Raw genomic sequence first — 22,142 nt, forward strand, 5'->3', positions numbered from 1 at the left:
TATATATATATATATATATATATATATATATATATTCTTTTTCACTCAGACATTCATAGATATAAAGGTTTAACACCAAACACACCTCAAGTGGTCTACAAAACTTTTGTTAAGTACTAAAGCTAGAGACTTATAGGCATCTTTAAGGAGCCAAGTTGGATCACCTTAACTTATGGTCGATTTAACCACTAAAGCAGAATTTAAAGATCTATATTGCAGCACTTACAAAGGTCTTTTTAAATTTTGGTGGAGATTGGCATCTGTCACCCTAAGATAGAGGCCAGGGTGACCTTTTTAGTATTTGCAGCATGGATATCCTGCAACTGCATGTTCTGCAGTACTAATTACCAGTTTAGTGATAAAATGTAGTAGCTCTGCATCTTGCACTGCCTATTGAAGAAAGAAACCCACTACACAACCTAATTATTGATATTCCAAATAATAAAACTGAGATGTTTTAAAGGCTTTTTATAAAGCAAATATGTCTCAATGGTTTTTAATAAGTACAAAAGTAAAAATTAAGTTTCACATCATTCCTTTTCGGCCCAAGGAACTTGAATATCATATTCTGAAAAATGATAGAAACTTAAAAAAAAAAAAAATTTCATTTGACAACACCAGCATACTTAACAGTACTGCCCTGGTCAATAGGTAGTAACGAGAGAGTACAAATGATTATAGTTAAAAACTAGAAACTGTAAATGATGATTTGCTAGGCACTAGATACAAATGCAAGAGGTAACAGTCCACATAATTTTAACAGTCACAGTCAGCATATAAATCAAGTAGAGATAAAGGCTTAATGGTCAAGAAATAAATGTTCTTAATTTTAACCCCAATATTTGTATCTTAAATTATTAAACATACATTATGAGCAACAGTCCCAAATTCTGTCCAAATATAAAAGAAAAGAGAAGGCTGACATTTAAGACCAGTGTCCAGTCATCAGCTTTATGTTATTTAATTTTAGGGGGGTTTTCTTTTACCATGCATCTTTTGGCAATCACAGTGGAATATGTTCAGAATAATCAAGAAAAAGGGCCAACACTTGAGTGACATCTTTTTCTTGAGAGAATGCAAATCACTAAAGTTGGAACGCTCCTAAATATGAGTGTCACCAAAAGCTCCCATGTATAGGTTTTCCCTATTTTTTTTTTAGTGATTTGCATGTACCAAGTAGAAATTGTTAGTTGAAATTTTTATCTAATATCCTATTAGTGTATTAATATATTCTATCCTAGAAGTGGTGGCCCTGCTTGTCTCCCTCCAGGCCTTCTAAACATTGAAATGTCCTGGCTTTGTGGACATTGATTATTAAAGTGTCTCCATTCTGGTTACATTAGATACAAATGCATTGTCAATATTCAGATTGAATAAAAGAATTTCACTAATTATGCTTGAAAAATGTGAAAAAGATTATATAACTTGGTGGGGATGGGACAGAGACTAAGTTTATCAAATGGGCACAATTGGCCTCAAATAGCAGCTTATATAGGGGGCACAACTGAAAAGGTAAGGTAAATCCATAGTACTATGGAATGGAGTTAAAGCTTTTTCCATTTGCCTGGCAGTTTTTCATGGGGAAAAAAACTTTTATGTCTTTCCTAGTTATTTAAATTATATTTTTGGGGTTGCTTCTCGTGAAACAGGCAAGTCCTCTAGGAAAAATCTTTTTTGGAGCATTTTCTGGCTTCCATACTGTTGTGAGTTATTTTATTGCCATGGCACAGAGGTATTCGTGCTGAAAATAGGTATGCCATGCATGCTCTTTGGTACAAGAACTTTGTCACAGTGTAAGTTTGCTTTAATAGGTGTGCATTTTCAAGTAAAGGAATCTGGTGGTTTTTGTCTACAGAAGTGTAATTAAGTGGGGTCTAGGATTGACAGAAAGAGAGTTCCAAGAAATTGTGCTCTAATATTTGGAAAAATGCATTTTTATTGAATGCATTCCCCAGATATATTCTGTTGTCTGTAGTCAATTGCTTGGCTTTAACAAGTAGCAGCTTCAATATTGATTTCTCCTGTATTTTATTTATTTACTAGATATAAAATGATATCCCGGAGGAATTACAGAGAATGCCTGCCTGATAATACTTGGAGTAATGAAGCTCCAGTATGTGAAAGTAAGTTTGTGCACTTTAATATCTTTTGCACATATTTTTATTTACTTACATCGCCTTTAGGCCCTCCTAAAGTTTTCATTTCATTTTTTCATTTTTTCATAAACCTTCAATCATAGTATATTGTGAATAAAAAATGAACTAAAAAGTATACTCCCTCTTTATTTTTATGAAAACACTTAGTCAGCCTGTTATCATCACAGCATTAGTTAAATTGAGATTACATGTGTGTAAAATGACATAAATAAGTGTATCTGTCCAGTCCAGATTCTACTAAGCCAGTAACTAGTTGCACTAACCTATGTGTGATTAAAGCAGAGAATGATTTATTTATATATATATATATATATATATATATTGTAACAGCTGGCCAAAGAAATCACAGGGTTTCATCAAGAATGACGGGTATATTTGCCCCAGATACAGGTTATGCAGAGTATTTTTCTGTTAGTCAGACAGTCTTCCTTTTGGACCTGAAAGTGGGGTTGAAGTACCAGGCTGAATGACAGTGAGCTTCTTGGCCAGGTGGGGGAGCTAAAGAAGCCTGGGTATGATCAGGTGTAACTGTCTCACCTGAAATGCATCCTGGAAATTAGGATGGGGATATAAACTCTTGCCTACTTATCTTGATTAGTGGTCAGTTAATTGCCCCACTTGTGGTCACTTGAAAACAGCTCCTCGTTGGAGAAGGGACCTGTTATGCTGGAGGCAACTGTAGGCAAACATGGCAAGGTCATGTAACATGCTGAGGTCAGAACAGGTGGTAATCACAGACAAGACAAGTCTAGGTCAAACCGAGGTCAAAATCCAGAACAGAACCGGGAGCATGCTGGCAGAATAACAGATAACACACTGAGGATCCAGCAATCAGAGTCTGACCGAGACATTCTAGTTTAAAAAAGAATAGCAGCCAATGGCAGGACAGAGTCATGACCAGTAACCAATCTTGTCATTGGCTGTAGGACATTCTCTAATCCTCTCCAGCTGCACATAGTGTTCTGGGGATGTTGAAATTGGCTTAATGAGTATGTCTAAAGGTATTCTGGGGATGCTGCAAGCTGCTAAACAGACAGTCTGTGGGGGAGTAGTAATTTGGATTACTATTTGGATTGTGGCTTGGCTACCAACCTTAAGTAAAGAATAAATCCCTTTTTTAAGATTTGAGATAGAAATGTTTTCCATATTCTTAATAATTTTTAGTGATTGCCTTTTTGAATACTTCTGAATTTCCTCTGTGTTACCTAATGGGACTCAAGCAGCTATTCTGTAGAACAGTGGTGGCCAACCTCTTCGGACCCACAGACCACTAAATTTACTGGCTTTGGACCGCGCATGTGTGGGGAGCCGGGTGTCACTCAAAGGGGGAAAAACTTCCCCCATAGTGGCGTCATGATGCCAGAACCTGCTCACTCCCCCTTCACAGGTCTGAGCCTCTGATGAGTGAGTGGGCAGGTTGTATCCAAAGACAACCCACCCACTGTCCTGAGCCTGCACTTCGCAAGGGAGACCTGGTCCGCGGCTCTGGCCGTTGCGCACCCCTAATTCCTTCTCCAAACCCCACTCGGGAGCACACCAGCCAGAGCAGCGTATCAGCATTTGCTGCTATAGAACAGTGTTTCTCCAGCTTTTAAAACGGGGAACTCATGAAATAACTTTCTAGGACTTTATACCTGCATTCCCCCCCTTTTTATACTTTATCATTTTTTTCTACCTTTTTGCGGTAATTCGCACATTCAGCATATCTCTTCTAGCTGGATCTTTGACATTAAAAACTGACCTGGGAACCTTTTTGAAAAATTACCCAAAGTACGTGCTGATTCTTTTCTAAGTTTGGGGATTCCTCATAGACACTTTACCTTTTACAGATGAAGCAGAGTATTGTGTATTGTGCTTCTTGGTATGTGCTGAGGCTACTTGCTAATGATCCTCCAGCACACCTCAGTTTATTTGACAGACCTTGACAATGCAATTTGTTAATCACTCCTTGAATTGACTGATAATGCCTTAGCTACCTTGAATATATTTTATTGTGTTGTATCCTTTACTCCGCTGTGGAACAAAATTTAAAAAACAATAAATATATAATAAATGTACACCTCTTTTGTTGCAGTCATCTCATTTTTAGTTGTCTTTTTGTTTCTGCAGTTCAGAGTTGCATTCCTCCATATCCCATTGCAGATGGATCATTCTACCCTAATAAAGAAGAATATGAATACCAAAACACTGTAACATACCAGTGCAGTAGCAAAAGGTTTGCACTTATAGGAGAATCATCTGTGTCCTGCACCGTTCATGGAAATTGGAGTTCTAAACCTCCTGAGTGTGTTGGTAGGTGCATTACATTTTTTTTACTTGTTTGCATTCTACGAAAGATTAAAGTTTTAGAAAATGAATTTATTTTATTACATCTCACCTTTATGAAGGAGTGACATTTTGATAACAGAAAAGCATTCTTATGTTTTTTTCTTTTGCTGTAACTTTTTAATAGCAAAACTTAAATGCTATCTGAAAGTGATGATCATGCTTTTTGCCCCTTTATGAATGAGGTGGTAGTAGTAAAACTGCCAGTAAACAGTAGTGATTGCTGGTCATTAACACTAGTTTTGGTGTTTTTTTTTTTATTTTACTGCACTTGGCAATATGACAATCCTTTGTTATGTAAATGGGCAACCAAAGTATTTAATTACTACCTTTCCTAATAAAATAGGTTAGTTTGGAAATCATTAGAGGTTATTAGTACTAAATGTATTTTTTTCTTGGATATTTAAAGCTGAACTTCAGCAGCTTTTCCTATTAACATTTTGTACTGGGATACCATTGTATATTTGTATAGTTGAACTCTGATTCCATAATTTTCAAAACAGGTAAGCCTTTCAAATTTTGTAATTCCAGTATTTGGTAAATCTTTGGGATATGATATTATGTGGATTTTTTTTTTTAACGGATTGTATTTTTTTTATTTACAGTTGTTGAATGTTCAAGTCCTAATGTTGACAATGCAGTAAAATTATCTGGATTTACTGGTCCATACTATTTTAATAATGCTGTCAGATTTGAGTGTTTACCAAAATTTACAATGAACGGCTCTGGTTTGGTAAAATGCAATGTCAGAAGCCAGTGGGAACCTCCATTACCTACATGTTACTGTAAGTTGCACCATGTTAAAGCTTTTAATACAATGTTAATGAGTGCTGTTGAATGTATTGTGTTAGATCACACTCTAAGCTTATAATTTGTACAAATCTATTACAGTATTGCTGTAAATTTACTGTATCTGTGCTCCATCCATATCCTACTTTTGGCTCTTTTGAAAAAATTCCTCTGCTGTATCTGAATTATTCTACGTCACTTCCTGTTTGTTCCACAGATCAAGTTTTTTAGCCTTTTTGATCCTGCCTTATTTCCAGGCAGTTAGACTACAAGTGTCATTTGACAAGTGTTTTTATGCTTTTATATAGGGCTGATGTCTTTTGCAGCACTTAAAAACTTTATAGTCATGGCACTAACTGTCCATCTGAAAACATCACAATCAGAGCTGTCATCCAGGCCAGTCCCTCTGATCTGCAATATCCCCAACCAAACCCTTTCATATATTTTCTGCCTGCAAAATAAGTACAGTCGTCACAGGCACCTGAACATGCTGTTTTTAGACGTGGCAATGACGTCAACAGAATAAAATTTGCTTTACAATAAATAATTATTTTTTTAAAATTGGGAAAGGTAGCTACAGGTGCTATATAAAGAGATGTTCTAGCCTAGGCATGAGCGTTATGTACATATGCGCATAGTTGTATAATATCTTGTGGGTCACTGGAACTTTATTGTTGGGGAGGTATTAGATATTGTTTTGATATTAGATAAAACTGGAAAATCGATTATAATGCAAATCAATTAATATTAAAGTTGACGGTACACCAAAAACATGTCAGTCACAAGGAATAATAATTTCAATTATTATATCCATTAAAGCGAAACTAAAGTTAAAAAAAAATCACACTTTTATTCCTAAAGATCTATTGAAGGTTTTTTGAAATGGGTCATGGGTTGTTCGGGTATCCATCTTCGGCCCAGTGCAAAGGAAGTGGGTGCCGTCATCTTCTTTCGAGTAACCTTTCGAGTTCTTCTTACACGTCACTCAAATAGATTAATAAAAATGGAGAAAAAAATGCAGATCTCACTGTGCATGCATGAGTTTTGCATTTTGTTTTCTCCCTGTGCAGAAAGAGCAGCCAGAGCCTCCCAGGATGCGGGACGTAGGTATCCTGGGAACCTCTGCGCTTCCATTCTGTCGCAGCGATCAAGACACAAGGGGGTGGTGCGTCATTTGTGGTGCAGGCATTTTAAATGTTCAACCTAAAACGAAGAAAAAAAAAAAATAAACGTGAAGGGGTCCCTTTCAGATTTTATGGCTCCAAGTTATGTGCGTGGCTGGGAGAAGGACCTGGGTTTATCTTTGGCCGATGAGCAGGACTTGTTAGCCAATTATATTCACTCAATGTTTATTTTATCTTTGGCCGCAAGAAACCAACTTCGAATTGCACTATACACTGGTATAATGTGCCAAACCTACTTTCTAAATTTCACCCATATATTTCACCCCTGTGTTTTCGTAAATGCCAACTGTCAAGTACTTTACTACATACTTGGTGGCAATGCCCCATAGTGTCTCGATTTCTGATCCAAAATTTATAGGCTTTTAGCATCTTTGAACCCTTGGCATAATCCCAGGGATCCTGCAATTGCTTTACTCAACCTTAAACCCGGGACTCTCATTAATAATCTATTTCAAATGCTTGGTCATGTATTGACTACTGCCAAACAAACTATTGCTCATGCCTGGCTCTTACCTTTCTCATTCTACTTTGAAGTGAAGGGACGTGTGTCTTGGTCCTTGACCTTGGAAAAATTTACAGTCCAAATCGCAGACGCCAGGGCTAGTTTTTCTAAAGTCTGGTCCCCATGGGTCGATCCTATTTGGTTTGTACCCTTTGTTTCTCTTTTCTTTCCCTCTCCTTTTTTGCTACCCCGAGTGTGGCTCGGGGTTACCGCTTGATGGTATATAAAATTCACCAGCCACACTCCGGATCACCGTCAAGGGGCTTAAAAAACAAACACATCTGAGAAGGTAAAAATTTATAAAAAATGTTGCATAAGTTTGCGCACCCTTAAACTACCGTATTTTTCAGACTAAAAGACGCACTTTTCTCCCCCCACTTTTGGGAGGGGGAATGAGAGTGCGTCTTATGGTCCAAATACAACCTGCCCGTGCTTCCAAGGGGGGCCCTTGGAAGGCAGGCGTCTGGCATCCCCCCTCCATTCTGCAGCCTCGTAACTGATGCCGGGATCATTCAGGGAGAGGAACAGCTGCAGTGCCGTTCCACCCTCTTCAAGGGACCTTGCACAAAATCATCAGGCATTGCCTTACCTCTCCCTGCTGTTTCTTAGAAGCCACATCTATAGGGATGCTGAGGATGTGTTTCAGTGTGAAAAGGCTCCATGGGGTGTGAGAAGGTGGCAGTCTGAGGTGAGCAGTGCTGGGTTTCCTGTGCAGCAAGTCATTCTCTTATGACAGGTGAGTTGTAGCTTTCGCGTCACTATAGTCTTGTAGTGCAAGGTGTCTGTGCAATGTGCAATCTCACGTTAAATATTATTGAGCTATATTTCACATCACATCAGACACCTGGGTTGGGCATCTTTTTTTTTTTTTTTTCCCTTAAAAAAAGGCTTGATTTTAGGTCTGCTTTATTGAAACGTTAGCATTGAGAAAAAAATCACATATTTTGTTCTAGCAAAAGAGGATATACATAACACCACATTACAGGAAAATTTCCTTGAGTTTCCTATAATATCTCCGGAAGTGATTATCTCTGTGCATGCCTCTATATCACATTACAGATTGATCATTTTACCCTATTAAGGAAGCATATTTATACCTAGATAATGTAACATATCAGTGCAGTTACCAAAAATGTGCACTTGTAGGACAATCTCCTTTGTTCTGCACCATGTATGGTCATTGGAGTTATGAACTTTTGGGAGACAGGTTATATATATTTTTTACTTGTTATTTACATTCTCACATTCCTAAGATACAGCTAATATGGAATTTAGAAAATGATCCTTCCAGTGGTAAGGGGTCAGGGCATTTCAAGTTTTCAGTGCCAGTTTGCAAATGTAAAAGGGTCAGTGTAATAGTCTCCTGCGCTGCGGTTAACGAAATCAATCAGGAGTTGCCCGTGGAATATTCTCATCACTGGGTGACATGGTTATGGGTTTTTGTTTCTGTCTGATTTTAATGCGTTTCCTTACATGTTTTTTATGTGGATCTGGGCGCTGTTCCTCTTGTGTGGAGTTCCCCTTACCCTGGGTATTCACCATAGTTGCAGTATAAATATCATACAGTTGTACACAGTTATTGTTAGTTCAGTTGGTAGCTGCAGTGCTCGCTGACGTCCTGTTCCCAGAACCGCCTACCAAAACATAGCTTAGGTCACGTTACTGCTTGCCCGAGGCAACCAGAGCAGTGAGGATTGACCCAACTTCGCCTTGGTAACCGGATTAGTACACAAACTTATCTTATATACAATATTTCTTACCCTTCTAAATTATTGACACCAAAGATCTTACTCTATGAATGAAATAAAACAGAGGCCACCAGTGCCTTTTCAGTTTCCATTTAATCGGGTGGAAAGATTTGTGTAACTTAGTCTAGGTTTGTGTAAAAGGTGGGACTATTGACAAGACATCTGCATGGTTAGACATGGTAACGCTTAGTGTGTACTGTGTACAATATCTACGAACGATCGTGTCGTTACCTCTATGTGCAGGATCGGTGCTATACGATCGTTCGTGTATATCGTGCAGGAACGTTCGTCGTTCGTTTTCCGACGATAATAATTGGAAGTGTGTACGTAGCTTTACCCTTCTAAATTATTGACACCAAAGATCTTATACTCTATGAATGAAATAAAACAGAGGCCACCAGTGTGCACAAATTTGGGAAATCTTTTATTGAACTAAGGACCCAGTTCTTCAATGAGGGAGTCTACACTGGCACAGTGCTTAGATTTGTAAGATATCTACAGGGACACAGGGGAGGGGGAGGGAGGTAGAAAAAAAAATTTCCACCCGATCCTGGTCCTTTTAAGTTAGGTAGATAGATATCCCACTTCTGACGCCAAATTGTTATGGCAATCTTCTGCTGGTCCCAGACCAGTTATCCGTCTCTGAAGGCTTCTGTTTTTAGCAGCGCTGGGAGAGCGAGTAACACACAACTCAAGCACGTAGTAATGCACACAACTCAAGTGCGTAGTTAAATCACTCTCCAAACTTATATACAAGTTCAAAGGCATGATCAATGCATGATCACATGACTACAGACAACTAGCAGACATGACAAGTGTCCTTGCGGTTCTCTTAGAACCATATATTCATGTCAGGAGAACAGATAAATGGCCGAAGGGAGGAAAGGGAGAGTTTCAAGGCAAAAAAGGGGGAAGCAGACATTAGTTTACTGATAAGGGTACAACTAGTTTCAACATAATTCAATCATCTACAAAACATAACAAAAGCACAAAAATAATTACCAAGACCTCAATAAAAATTCCACTTCTTACAGGGGGGGGAGTTTAACGTGTGGGGGTCCCTTCCCGGTTTTGAAACCAGACCCTTTAAATGGGCTTGAGACCTTCCTGGATATGAAATAGGGCAGCAAGCCGTGAACCCCCATTACATTTCCCTGATGTCACATCCAGATTATGTGCGTGGCTGGGAGAAGGACCTGGTAGGCCACATTTGTAGCCAATTATTTTCACTCAATGTCTGGTTGCAAGAAACCAACTTCAGATTGCTTTCCTGCTGGTATAATGTGCCATACCTACTTTCTAAATTACACCCAGATATCTCATCCCTGTTTTTTCGTGGATGCCAACTTCCAAGTACTTTACTCAATTTTGGCCTAAAATGTATAGGCATCTTTGAACCCTTGTCATATTCCCTGTGATCCTGCAATTGCTTTACTTACCCAAGATTCTCACTAATAATTAATTTCGACTGCTTGGTTATGTATTGCATACTGCTAAACAAACTATTGCTCATGCCTAGCTCCTACCTTTCCTACTCTGAAGTAAACACACATGTGTCCTGTACCTTGACCTTGAAAAAATTTGCAGCCCAAATCACAGACACAATAGCAAGATTTATTACAGTCTTGTCCCTATGGGGTCAATAAGTTTCTACCTTCCTCATTTGACTACAGACTAATTTACATTTAACTTACATTATATTTGGTTTGCACCCGTCACCAATTTGTACCCCTTCTTTCTTGTATTGCTGTAATGATTACTATGTACCAGGGTCTTCTGAGCCTTAACCATGTTGGCAATCACTGGCTAACTTGTAACTGGTTTTCCTATGATTAGACTGTCGTGCAGTACTTTACTTCCCTACTTCTTTCCTGTGAAAGAAAAAAAGGAGGAATAGGCTTCATATGAGTGTATGTATAGAAGAGTATTTCTAAGTCTCTGTATCTATCGGTGTGCCCTATTCATGATGGTATGCTGCATTAGTACATAACCACATTGCATTATGGTAACCAGTTCACCAAAAAGTGTTTTTTTTTTTTTTTTTTTTGAAAATGCAGTTAACGTTGTGTGATCTTTTGTAACACCTAGTGTGTCTGGGTTCCATTCAAATTGTTCCATTTTTAGGTGTGTAATGCAACATAGCAGTGTGTCTTGGAGATCAGAAGTAAAAATTTTCCATTTAATCAGGTAGAAAGATTTGTGTAACTTAGTCTAGGTTTGTGTAAAAGGTGGGACTATTGACAAGACATCGGCATGGTTAGACATGGTAACGCTTAGTGTGTACTGTCCGATTTCGTATGAAGGCTACATTTTCCTGGACTGGGTTAGGGAGCAGCCTAAACTGGAAGTTGAGATATTAGGGAGTTTTGTACTTGAATAATATACATGGATAAAGTACTTAAACCTAAATGCCCACAGTGCCTAAAGATTAGGTTATTGGCTATTTAGCAAAATTCTGTTGAAGCTGGGAATCCCAAATCTCAATAAAGATGCTCTTACAATGTAATATAAGTCTGTTTTCGTATGAACCCCACAGAAGACAGATGTGCATGTTTGTTCACTAAAAATTAGCATTGAAGCAATCACATTCCACAAAAGTCAATGCGACATATATTAGTACAAAATTGCAATATTTGGGTTCTCTAATGTCCCTTACTTTAAGAAGCATGCAGTCTGTTGGGGCATTAAAATTATTTAGGTCATTTGAGACTAACGGCATTTTTTCAACAGATTATTTCTGGTAATCATGCAATTAGGATGCCCAGCATGCTGCTACATTGTTAAACCTTAATAAATGGAAGCAGCGCCTTCACTTGTAATTAGCAAATATGGCTGCCTAGTGCGTATACTCTATATTGTTGAAACATTAGTACAAAGATTTGCATTAAGATGATGGACCAACTCTGTCCACCTAGGCATTAGGCTTACAACACTGGTAATTTCCTAATCCAGGCTTGTGATCTTCCTCCCAGCTGGTACCAACCCCGACGACTGGTCCACCAAAGCCAATTATCATGCTAGTCTCCTGCTAATATTGTCACCTCTTTCATGTCATGATTTTGGAAGTGGAAGAGGAGGGTGTTTTATGTTGGCAACGTTGTAAAAAGACGTTGACTCAGAACATGGATTTTCCTATCTGTAGTTGTTTGTTTTTTCTCTTCTACTTGGAAGATGTTTACTGAATTCTTTATTTGGGTTTATGGGAAATTATGCAATGATTCTTTTTTTTAATCCTATTTAGTGTATTGAATTAATAATTTAATTTTATATTCTTTTTGTCTTTCAGCAAATGTTCCAGCAGTTATGGGTAAGAAACTAAAATGTTTTGAATGTTCATTGCTTAAATGTTAAAGACTGAATGTCTTCAATAATCAACTTCTTTTCATGCTTATTATATATACTGCATGGAAATTTTACAGAGAACTAATGAACAGATACAGTGGATATAAAACATGTACACACCCCTGGTAAAATGGCAGGTTGTTGTGAAGTGAAAAAATGAGATCACAAAAAGTTGTTTTCCCACCTTTAATGTGACCTATAACCTGTATAATTGCATTAAAATCTGTCCATTAACACATCTGTTAAGGTAAAAACATATAAAAAAATTTCTGTAGGCTGGTTGCATACGTTTGCACATACTTAAACTAATACTTTGTTGAACCATCTTATCATTATCATTATTATTATTAAACAGGATTTATATAGCGCCAACATATTATGCAGCGCTGTACATTAAATAGGGGTTGCTAATGACAGACGCATACAGACAGTGACACATGAGGAGGAGATGATCAAGCGGACAGGTAGTAGATGGAGATGATGGGACAAGAGAGGAAACTTCATACACAGTAACAGGGGTGAGGGAGGCCAGTGATGATTTACAGGTGGAAGGGGTGGATATGGTTTGAGTGGCCTGGGGAGCAGAGACATCATGTCTGATTTTATCTCTGAAGCAGAAATTATTTTGCTTGGTGACAGTGTGCTCAGTGTTAAAAGTTTTGTAGCTTGGCTTTGTAGCCTATGAAGTCCCTGCTGAGGCCAGATTTCCTCCCCTTTTGCTCAGCTGCAAGAACAGTCTTTTGTAGAGGTGTGTGGTTGTTGTGCCAGGGTCGGGGGTTAGCAGGACGGGGGTAGCAGAAGGTGGCAGGGGCAGCTTTATCCATAGCCAGAGAAAGAGTGTGGTTGAACTGAGTGGCATCTTTATCCAGCTTTAGGGAGGGTGGGGTTAGGGACATAAGGCAGTTTGAGAATAGGTTGTGGTCAAGGTTACGGGTATATCTCTGTCATTGACTAGGTCTGGGAAGTAGGGCAAGAGTTCGATAGGTTGAAGGTGATAAGGTTGTGATCAGAAAGGACAAATGGCGGGTTGTCAGGAAGGATGAGGTTGCAGAGTCTGGTGATGTGTGTTGGGCCGTTTATGTGCTGTGTAGGTCCAAAGGAAGAGGAAATGGAGAGTAGTTTGGCTGAGGAAGAATGGTTGGGTTTATCCATTGCAACATTAAAGTCACCAAGGTTGAGGGTGGGCAGGTCATGGCAAAGAATGTGTGGGATCCAAGAGACAAATTTATCCGAAAATTGTGATGCAGGGCCAGGTGGGCGGTAGACATCAGCAACTATGAGGGGTAGGGGGTAGAAAAGACAGACAAAGTGGACTTCAAAAGTGAAAATTAGCAATGGCGGGGTAGGAAGGACATACTATATATATGTAATACGTTGCAGCATTCATTCTTCCTAGGTATACACATGCCATCAATTAAAGAGATTGAAAGACCCAAAATTAGGTTCTGCTGTACTGGTACGATTTTCCTGACATTTACACAGCTGCCTGTTACAGCAAAAGCCATGGTTGCCAGAGAGCTTACAAATCATCAAAAGGATCTCATTTTAAGGTATCAGTCAGGAGAAGGGTACAGAATAATTTCCACAGTATTGGATATACCATAGAACAGAGTGAAGAAAAAATATAGGACAACTGTAATTTTGCAAAGAACTGGACATCCTCCAAAATGCAGTACTGCATTTGACAACAATAAACCATTTTCCCCTTATATCTGTGCTATGGGGAGGGTTGCAAGTCTGAAGTTTTTTCCTACAAAGAAAAACAGACAGGCCCAACTAAAAATTGCAAAAAAAAAAAAATCAAAAATCGAGGTAAATGTGGTATGGTCTGAGGTGACAAAGATGTTCAACCTTCGTCTCATTTCCAAAAGGTATGTTTGTTGCAAAAAAAATTTGCATCAGCAAGCGAACACAATTCTCACAGTGAAGCATGGTATATAGGTAGTATCATGCTTTTGTGGGTGCTTTTCTTCAGCTGAAACTGTGGCTTTAGTCAAGGTACAGGGAATAATGAACAGTTCCTAATGCCATTGACTTTTGGCCCAAAACCTTCAGGTGTCTGATAGAAAGCTGAAGATGAAGAAGAAATTCGCCCTTCAACACAACAATGACCCCAAGGTGGGATCCAAATCAACAGAAGAATGGCTTCACTAGATGAAAATTAAAGTTTTGAAATTAACCGGACCTAAATCTAATAGAAAATCTGTTACCTGAAGAGGGTTGTGCACAAGAGATCCAGTCTGACAGATTTGGAGTCAAGATGTACCGTGCTGACTCCTACCCAAGAAGACTGAATGCTGTAATTGAATCAAAAGGTGCTTTAACAAAGTGTTTGCACACCTTTTGCAAAAATCATATCAAATATTTTAATTTTTTTTCCCCAAACATTTGTTTTTCAATTGGATTGTACAGGGTATTGTGACCCTGTACAATTATTAGATTAAAGGTGGGAAAAGTTTTAAAATTTTGTGGTCTCATTTTTTATCACTGAAACCTGGCACTTTAACATGATGTGTACACTTTTTTAATCTATATATACTGTTGTATATTTATTTTTGATAATTTAAAGCATGTGTTTAAGAAAGCTTAAAAGTGAATGTCTTAAGAGAATCTTAATGTTTTTTTTACAGATTCTTTGTCATATATATATATATATATAAATATTATAATAAAAACTAGAATAAGGTTTTAATACTATTTTTGACAAGTGATCTTGTATATTAAAAATGGTCTTTTACATTTCATAGGTAAAAGACTGAGAGATTTTTAGTTCTTCTTTTTAATGATCTTTATTAAAAAAAAACCCTTCCCATTTTACCTTTGAAAGTCCTTTTATCCCCATCCAGCAATTAGTAAATAGGGAGAGCAGCATAGTGCGATGATGACAGGTCTCCAGGTCTTTAATTATATTATGGTTCTTTAAACAAATGGTTTCTCCTAGACAATAAAAGCAAAAAATTGGGGACCCTAAAAACACATAAACAAAAACAATTGTGGCAATGCATAGGCATGAAATGAGCAAAAGTATTCAATCCACCATTTATCATCACTTTTAATATTAGTCCCATTATTGGGTTATCCACATAGTTTTGGGTTGCTTGGTATGCTTAGCAGACTCTAAGCTTTTTGTGCAGTACACAGGGGTAAGAGGTATTCCAAAATTTTGCAACAGCATTGCTTCCTAAAGTTATCCAAGGTCAAACTTGAAATATTCCTTGATAGTATAAAGTAAGACTGCTGGGCAATAAACCAGGACAGGCAGTCCTGACTCACATTCCTCCTACATCAGACACCTTTGTTAGGCATCCATAAACATGGCAGTACTGCTGATAATTTGCAGTCGTATTTTCCTCCATGAGCCAGGATTACTGCTCAGCCTGCATGAGCAGTCTTATGTAGATGTTTGGTGTGATTTTTGTGCCAAGGTTGGGTGTTAGCAAGACGGGTACGGGAAGGTGGCAGGGGCAACTTTTTCTAGAGCCAAAGAGTGTGGTTGAACTGATAGGCAGCTTTATCTGGAGATGTTATTCTAGAGTGAGTGGGGGTTAGGCACCTGAGGCAGTTTGAAAATAGGTTGTGGTGAGGGTTACAGATGCCTCCATGCCATTGACCAGGTATGGGATGTGATGTGACAGTCATAATACGTATGCATTCACTTATATTTTGACCTTCAGATGTCTACATATATGCTGGCACATTTGTTTATAGTGCTCTGGCAGTCCCAAAACCTGGGGTGATTTTATATGCAAACATTGACCCCTCTTTCTGGGTGGGTATCTGTATGCTTAGTTACTGGAGACCAATAAATTTAAAAATTCTTCAGGATTACTTTGTTTGGGACACTTGTATTAAGGTGAGAAAGTGATAGGTAAAATGAAAGGTGACTAAACAACTGATGGAGATAAGTGACAAGACCAAGCCTAAATTTAAATATTAATTTAAGGCAGTAACTTATTTTAATCAAGTTAGGCGTTGTCTTTTTTTCATTTCCCTATATATTACAATGTATATATAAAATTAACTTTTTTCTTTTTTTTTTTTAATTTAAAGGGAACTGCATAGTGATCCTCACACTGATGTTGTTTGGACATTTATTAGGTCATCATGCCTAAAATGTAAACGGCAAAAGAATTTTCCTGCATGTTGGATAAGATGGAATGCTAATACTGCACTAAAACCTGCCTAATGTGACGTGCCTATAAAACGCTGCTCTTTGTTTGCACTATTCATAGATAAAAAAAATGATCTATTACCCAGTAACTAACCAAAGAATGGTATTTTGTCACTTGGATATTTTTATTTTTAAAAAAACTTTGAATGAATCTTGGAAAAGCTACATTTTTGAAAGCTTATGCTTGTATTGTGTTTGTAAGCTAAAAATACACTCCTGGATTCAGTTTAGATTTGCTTAGGCTAATAGGCATCATGCACAAGATTGAGCACAAAGGAATCTGTTTTAGCATTACTTGGTGAATCAGTGTGTAATTTGCCACTTGAATGAATGATTTCATTGTATGTAGTTTTTCTTTCATATGTCGAAGAAGTTAATTAAATAGTAAAAGGACTTCAGTTAAAGAGACAATGCAAGGTTTAATTATTTAATAAAATATTTTTTTAATTTTATTTTAACTCTTAGCTAACCTTGGCCCCAATTAATTTCAATCAAGTCCCCCAGGTAGAAAAGGTATCGTCAAATAACAGGCCCAAAGTTCAAATATAAAAACTGCTTTCATCCATAAGGTATGCAAGGTTAAGTTTAAAATGGGTTGCTTGACACTAGGCACATTAATGCACCACAACACTCTGAATTTGCATTATTTTCCAATATTATGAATGAAAGTGGCTACAAAATCATTTTAATTCCTTCCCATGGAGCCTTTATTTTACACATACCCAAGGTAGCAATTTTTGGGTCTCTACTGTGCTGCCTCTGTTTAAAATTTAGGATAGATTCAAAAATGGTATCTGGTTAATTTTTCGTTTGACTTCTTAATGGTGTCTGCATACGCATGAACAGGGTGCACAAAAGAAGTGGTGTGTTTATTTGCTGTATATGTATATAGATAAAAATTTAAAGTGAAACCATAGTGCATGATAATTAAAACTGATTTGTGTCTATATCAGAATTATTTATTTGTTTTAAAGAATCAATACAGGACTTAAGATCCGTCTGCACAAATGTCATACACTTCTAGTATGGGCAAGCCTCAAGGTACTGTTATTACAGAAGTAGTAACTGCACCGCCATAAAGTTCTTTTTAATGTGTCTTATATTTCAGCAGCAGCTGAAAACCGGTCTTCTGATATGATCTGTGCCTCATAAAGGTACTTTCTTTTTTTCTCTACACTTTAACTTGCTGAGTTACCTCAAGTTTTAGGACATACCTCCCACCCTTCTATAAAACTTGGTCATCCTACTGCAAGCTTCAGTCAGATATCTTTCAAGCCACTGACACTGTAGCATTTGGAAAATTTTCTTGGGTTAATACAGGGGTCACACCAGCAGTTTGCAATGTGTCCTCATGTAAAGTGAATAACAGCGCAGTCTACTTGTAGCCATCAACCATGCACTAAAGACCATTTAGGGTTCAGCTGAAACATATGCAATTCTTTAACTTGTAGAATGGGGGGAAAAAGATAAATATATACTGAGACCATGTGATTTAATTTCTTTTTCTTGTTAAATAAATGTTTTAAATATCCTTGATATATTTGTTAAAGTTAATTCTTTTGGTGTTTCTAGTGATTACTGTTGTAATTTGTTAGCTGTGATGGTTGCACTTTGTGCCCTCAGAATATACAAGCAGGTTACAAATATTCTCAGGTAAATTTATGTACTTTGGTTTATTTTTTAATATATATCTAGTATAAATACCATTGTCATAGTCCAAACCATTCTTTCAATTACTAAAACTGATATAATGCCAACATATTTTAATTATTTTGCTCAAACAGGAAAAAAACATCCTGGTCTTTCTCCAAAAGCAAAGTAAAAAAAAAAAATTTGGATTTTGCCTTAACCCCTAATTTAGCAAAAATCAGAGATGCCAGCGCTAAATAATTACAACAAGTAGGAACATAAAATAGAGAAATAGACAAGCCCAAAAATGTACTGGTTTTTAGTATTGTTGATAGTGAACAATCAAAATACACAGTGGGTATAATTTGGCCGAAGTGGCTCTAGACACGATACACTGTAGCATCATTATAACATACATACATAATATGCTGGTGTGTTTGGGTAGAAAGAAGCTTCCCGTGTACAAATATAGTAGTCTCGAATTTTGAAACGGAAGTGCTTCTTTAAAGCGGCCATAGAAGCCAGTTTTCCAGCATCTGACTTGGCAGATTGGTGCTTAAAGCAGACCTAAGTTAAAATTTTTACCTCACATCAAAGGCTATTCAAACCCCAAAAGCAGTCTGACGGTGGACCAATAGTATTTTTTATAAAAGCCATTCATGTTATTTTTTTTTTTTTTTTTTTTTTTACAACGGGGTGTGTTTGTGTATGTTTTGCTTGCCAATTGGGCCAATTTTTGACTATTTATGTGTTATAAGAGAGCATTTAGCTGCTGTGCTTTTGTGATATTTGGCTACTAGGTGGTAGAATGAGCATTCGTTTTATTATGCAATGAAATGAGCAATTAATGGGGCAATCGAATGGTTGTGAGGGAAAATACAGACAGCCATAATCGACAGGGGATTAATTTATCAGTACACCCCCTGAAGGCATACATCTATATTTTAGTAGAAATCCACTCTGCTGTCAAGTATCCACCCCCATAAAAGGCGTTGTTTTTACAGCTTTTATCGTATATAACTAACCAAACCAAGGGTTGAAAAGAAATCTTCCATTGAGAATAAGGAGTTGTGAAAGTTGTTAAAATACAGGAATTTCCCTCACTTTAAAAAGATTTCCTCTCCATTCCTGTTTTCCATTTCTAGGAGAGGCAGTGAATAAATATCTCTAGTAGGACACAGGCAGTCTATAAAAAAAAAAAAAACGGGTGCTCTAAACCTCTAAAACTTTTTTTCCTTTCGGGTGCAAAAAGTGCCTGACCCTAAATTTAACAACTTTTCTCCCAAGTTTACAATACATTTATACAAGTCAGTCATTTCCACCCTTATCCACTTCTCATGGGTAAATACATTCATATACCAAGATCTTTCTTGCACACTCTAGAAGCTGCAGCTTAGCTTTGCATGCTGGTAATAAGTCTGTAATTTACCATGGCACACAAATCTTTTCCCTCATTGATTTATTCAGTTTTACTCAGACTGCATGGTGTGTGGATGAAAAAGCATGCATTCCATTGTGCCTATGCTTGGGAAGAGCGTTAACCTTGTTTCTAAGTATTATTGGTAATTTAACATTTCTGTAAATGAATTTCCATGTTTAGGTGGAAAACAGCTAGGATAAGATTATAAGCAACTTTCTCAAACTATGAACTTGTTGCTCTCTGATTAGAATAAATGTAATTGTCAAAAATTTTAATTTTTCAGATTTAAAATAAATTACTGTTATACTTCTATATGAGATGTAAATATATTTTATTTCTTTTAGTATTATTTGAGTAAAATGTTTATGTGCTATATACTAGTTATACATGTAATCAATAAATATTTAGAAGTCCAATTGCCTCATCTATATGTATTTCAAACAACTACCCAGCAAAGTTTATCAAATTCGTCCAATACATCCTACCATTTAATACATCAAAGCCATTGCATCAGTCCTTGCATCTTAATTTTACCAATACGCACTCCCCTGAGGAAGCCTTTAGGGCAAAACGCGTCTGGAAATGGAGATATAATTGGCAATATGTTTATTTTGAGACAGGATTGTTTGTACTTATTTTGCACGTTTGATGATTTGATAATCATGACAAATGATAGATCACTGATTTAGGGTGAAAGGAAAACCCTATAAAATATAAACGGTGTAGGTGACTCCTATATGACTTCAATTTCTGTATACCAATTTTTAGTTTATACTGTTCATACTGGGACACATGGCTTACTATTGGATGGATTTATGATTAGTGACAAGCAGGATATATTTTTTTTTTTGGATTTGTAAAAAAATATCCAGTCTGACACTGAACCAAGATTAAAAAAGAAAATACAGCTTCTAGGCATTTTATTTTATTTGTTTTTACTATGTTACGATATTTACCCTAACCAAGTGTACCCTTACTATATATAATACAATAAATAAAACTTAAGTAATATCTCCAGTTGCTTTCATACCATAAAAAAATATTTTTCATGAAAGTGCTAGGAAGCTAATAAGTGAAATTCCTTTAGCTAATTATCCCCCACTGTGCTTAAAAAAAAAAATTTCAGTTTGGTCACGTTGTACGTTTTCATAGGTACCTCTGACATCCCCCTACCTGCCCCCATGGACTTTGCAATTTAATGTCCATGGATAGCAACATTGCCACCTATACCTAAAAAAATTTGCACTTTATTAAATAGTTTCCAGAGGTCCACCATGTTTGATGGCAATATGATGTTTAGAGGCATTGCAATCAATTTGATAAATTAGTGGTCTTACACTTTAAAATTGATCTCCTGCAAAATTTTGCCAGGACATTTACCCTCCTGGATTTGAAAAAAAAAACCAACATATTACGCAGGGTTGTACAATAAATAGTGGTTGCAAATGACAGACGAATACAAACAGTGACACAGGAGGAGAGGACCCTGCCCCAGAGTGTGCAATCAAGGAGGTGGGGTAATTACCACACAATAGGAAGTGGATATATGTAGTGAGGTGTATGTCTTTAAACCAGAACTATAATTATTCACACAAATAAAAACTGAGCATGGTAGGATTTTTTTTTTGAAGGTGGGACAGGTGAAATTTGGGTCATGACTAATAATCCTGGTAGCAATTCAGTAAGGACTTGCAACAAAAGATGACCTGTCCCTAATAGTGAATTAGGGAACCCAAATGGGTAAGACCCCTTGAATATTCAGAACAACCTGATCTACACAGACAGAAGATGATTGCCGAGACTAGGAGGCCCCCTGAGAATCACCAGTGAGGGCTGGATAGGAACAACAGGAGTCCTTTGGTAGCTTTAAGCAAGAATGCCAGAAATCTTCAGGTGAGGTTGGGCAGGAACACTAAAAGTAATCTCTGAAAACAGAAACTTGGCGGAGTCTGTCTTGACTACAACCTGGAATTTAGAATAGAGTAGATAACTGGCTAAAGCTCAGAGTCTGTCTGGCAAACTATAACTGAGCAGCAGGTTCATGTATTACAGGGTTGTGAGAACAGAGAGGGTGGAAAACAACTTATGTAGTAATTTTTTTGAAGGAAAAATGTCATCATAGGTACACAGACCCTCACTGAACAAGGACTGGGTATACATGTAGAAACAGATTCAAGATTTGATCTAATTTGGGTTGATTAGGTGGAATAGGTACCTGTTGAATAACTTAAAATAAAGTGCTTAGATCTGCCTAAATCTTTAATAAATCCTCCTCAGCCAACAATCAATAATGCAAAATGCAAAACAAACAGACCGGATATTAGTGTGCACAGCTGAATTAATAAAACTTAATTCTCATGATCATTCGATTTTCACTTTGCCAGTGCCCACAATGGATGATCATACACCATATGCATGGTGTGGGGCTATTTTAACCTTTTATTGGAAAGGGATACTATGTACCCCGGTAATCATTCACCAGGGTGGGGCAGCAGATATATGGGGGGCCTCCTTTTTAAAGCGGCATACAGATTTCAAATAAGCTCCCCGCTCACAAAATCCCCCAACAATGGGTCATGTGGTGGGGAAGAGGCCCTCTCTACCAAGAATGGCCCTTGGCACTATTGGGGCAGGTGGGTTTGTTTTCTCCAAAAAGGATGGGCCTACGTACTTTTTGCCCCCTATTTTTTGTGAAAACCAGATTTCTGAGGACCGTTTATGGATAGGAGAGGGGGAGGGGGGGCACACGGTCCCTGCCCCATTTCCTATCCAGGGGGGTCCTAAGTCTATTTACCTCAAAAAATTGCATTATCTGACAGTTATCTTTTTTAGGTGTTTGTGAATTTGGGGATTGGGATCAATGTTACATTTTTTTT

The 22,142-nt window shown here is 37.4% G+C and overlaps 1 protein-coding gene across 1 annotated transcript; it reads left to right on the forward strand.

Annotated features, from left to right (window-relative positions):
• Positions 1-2,013: 2,013 nt before the first annotated feature.
• CD46 (CD46 molecule) lies at positions 2,014-17,753 on the forward strand. Its single transcript, XM_072425191.1, has 5 exons — positions 2,014-2,123; positions 4,266-4,448; positions 5,087-5,266; positions 11,991-12,011; positions 16,097-17,753. The coding sequence occupies exons 1-5, from the start codon at positions 2,051-2,053 to the stop codon at positions 16,156-16,158; spliced, it is 519 nt and encodes a 172-aa protein (XP_072281292.1). The 5' UTR covers positions 2,014-2,050; the 3' UTR covers positions 16,159-17,753.
• Positions 17,754-22,142: the final 4,389 nt, after the last annotated feature.

The sequence above is a fragment of the Pyxicephalus adspersus genome, chromosome 1 (genome assembly GCF_032062135.1).
Source record: "Pyxicephalus adspersus chromosome 1, UCB_Pads_2.0, whole genome shotgun sequence".
Classification (NCBI taxonomy): Eukaryota; Metazoa; Chordata; class Amphibia; order Anura; family Pyxicephalidae; genus Pyxicephalus; species Pyxicephalus adspersus.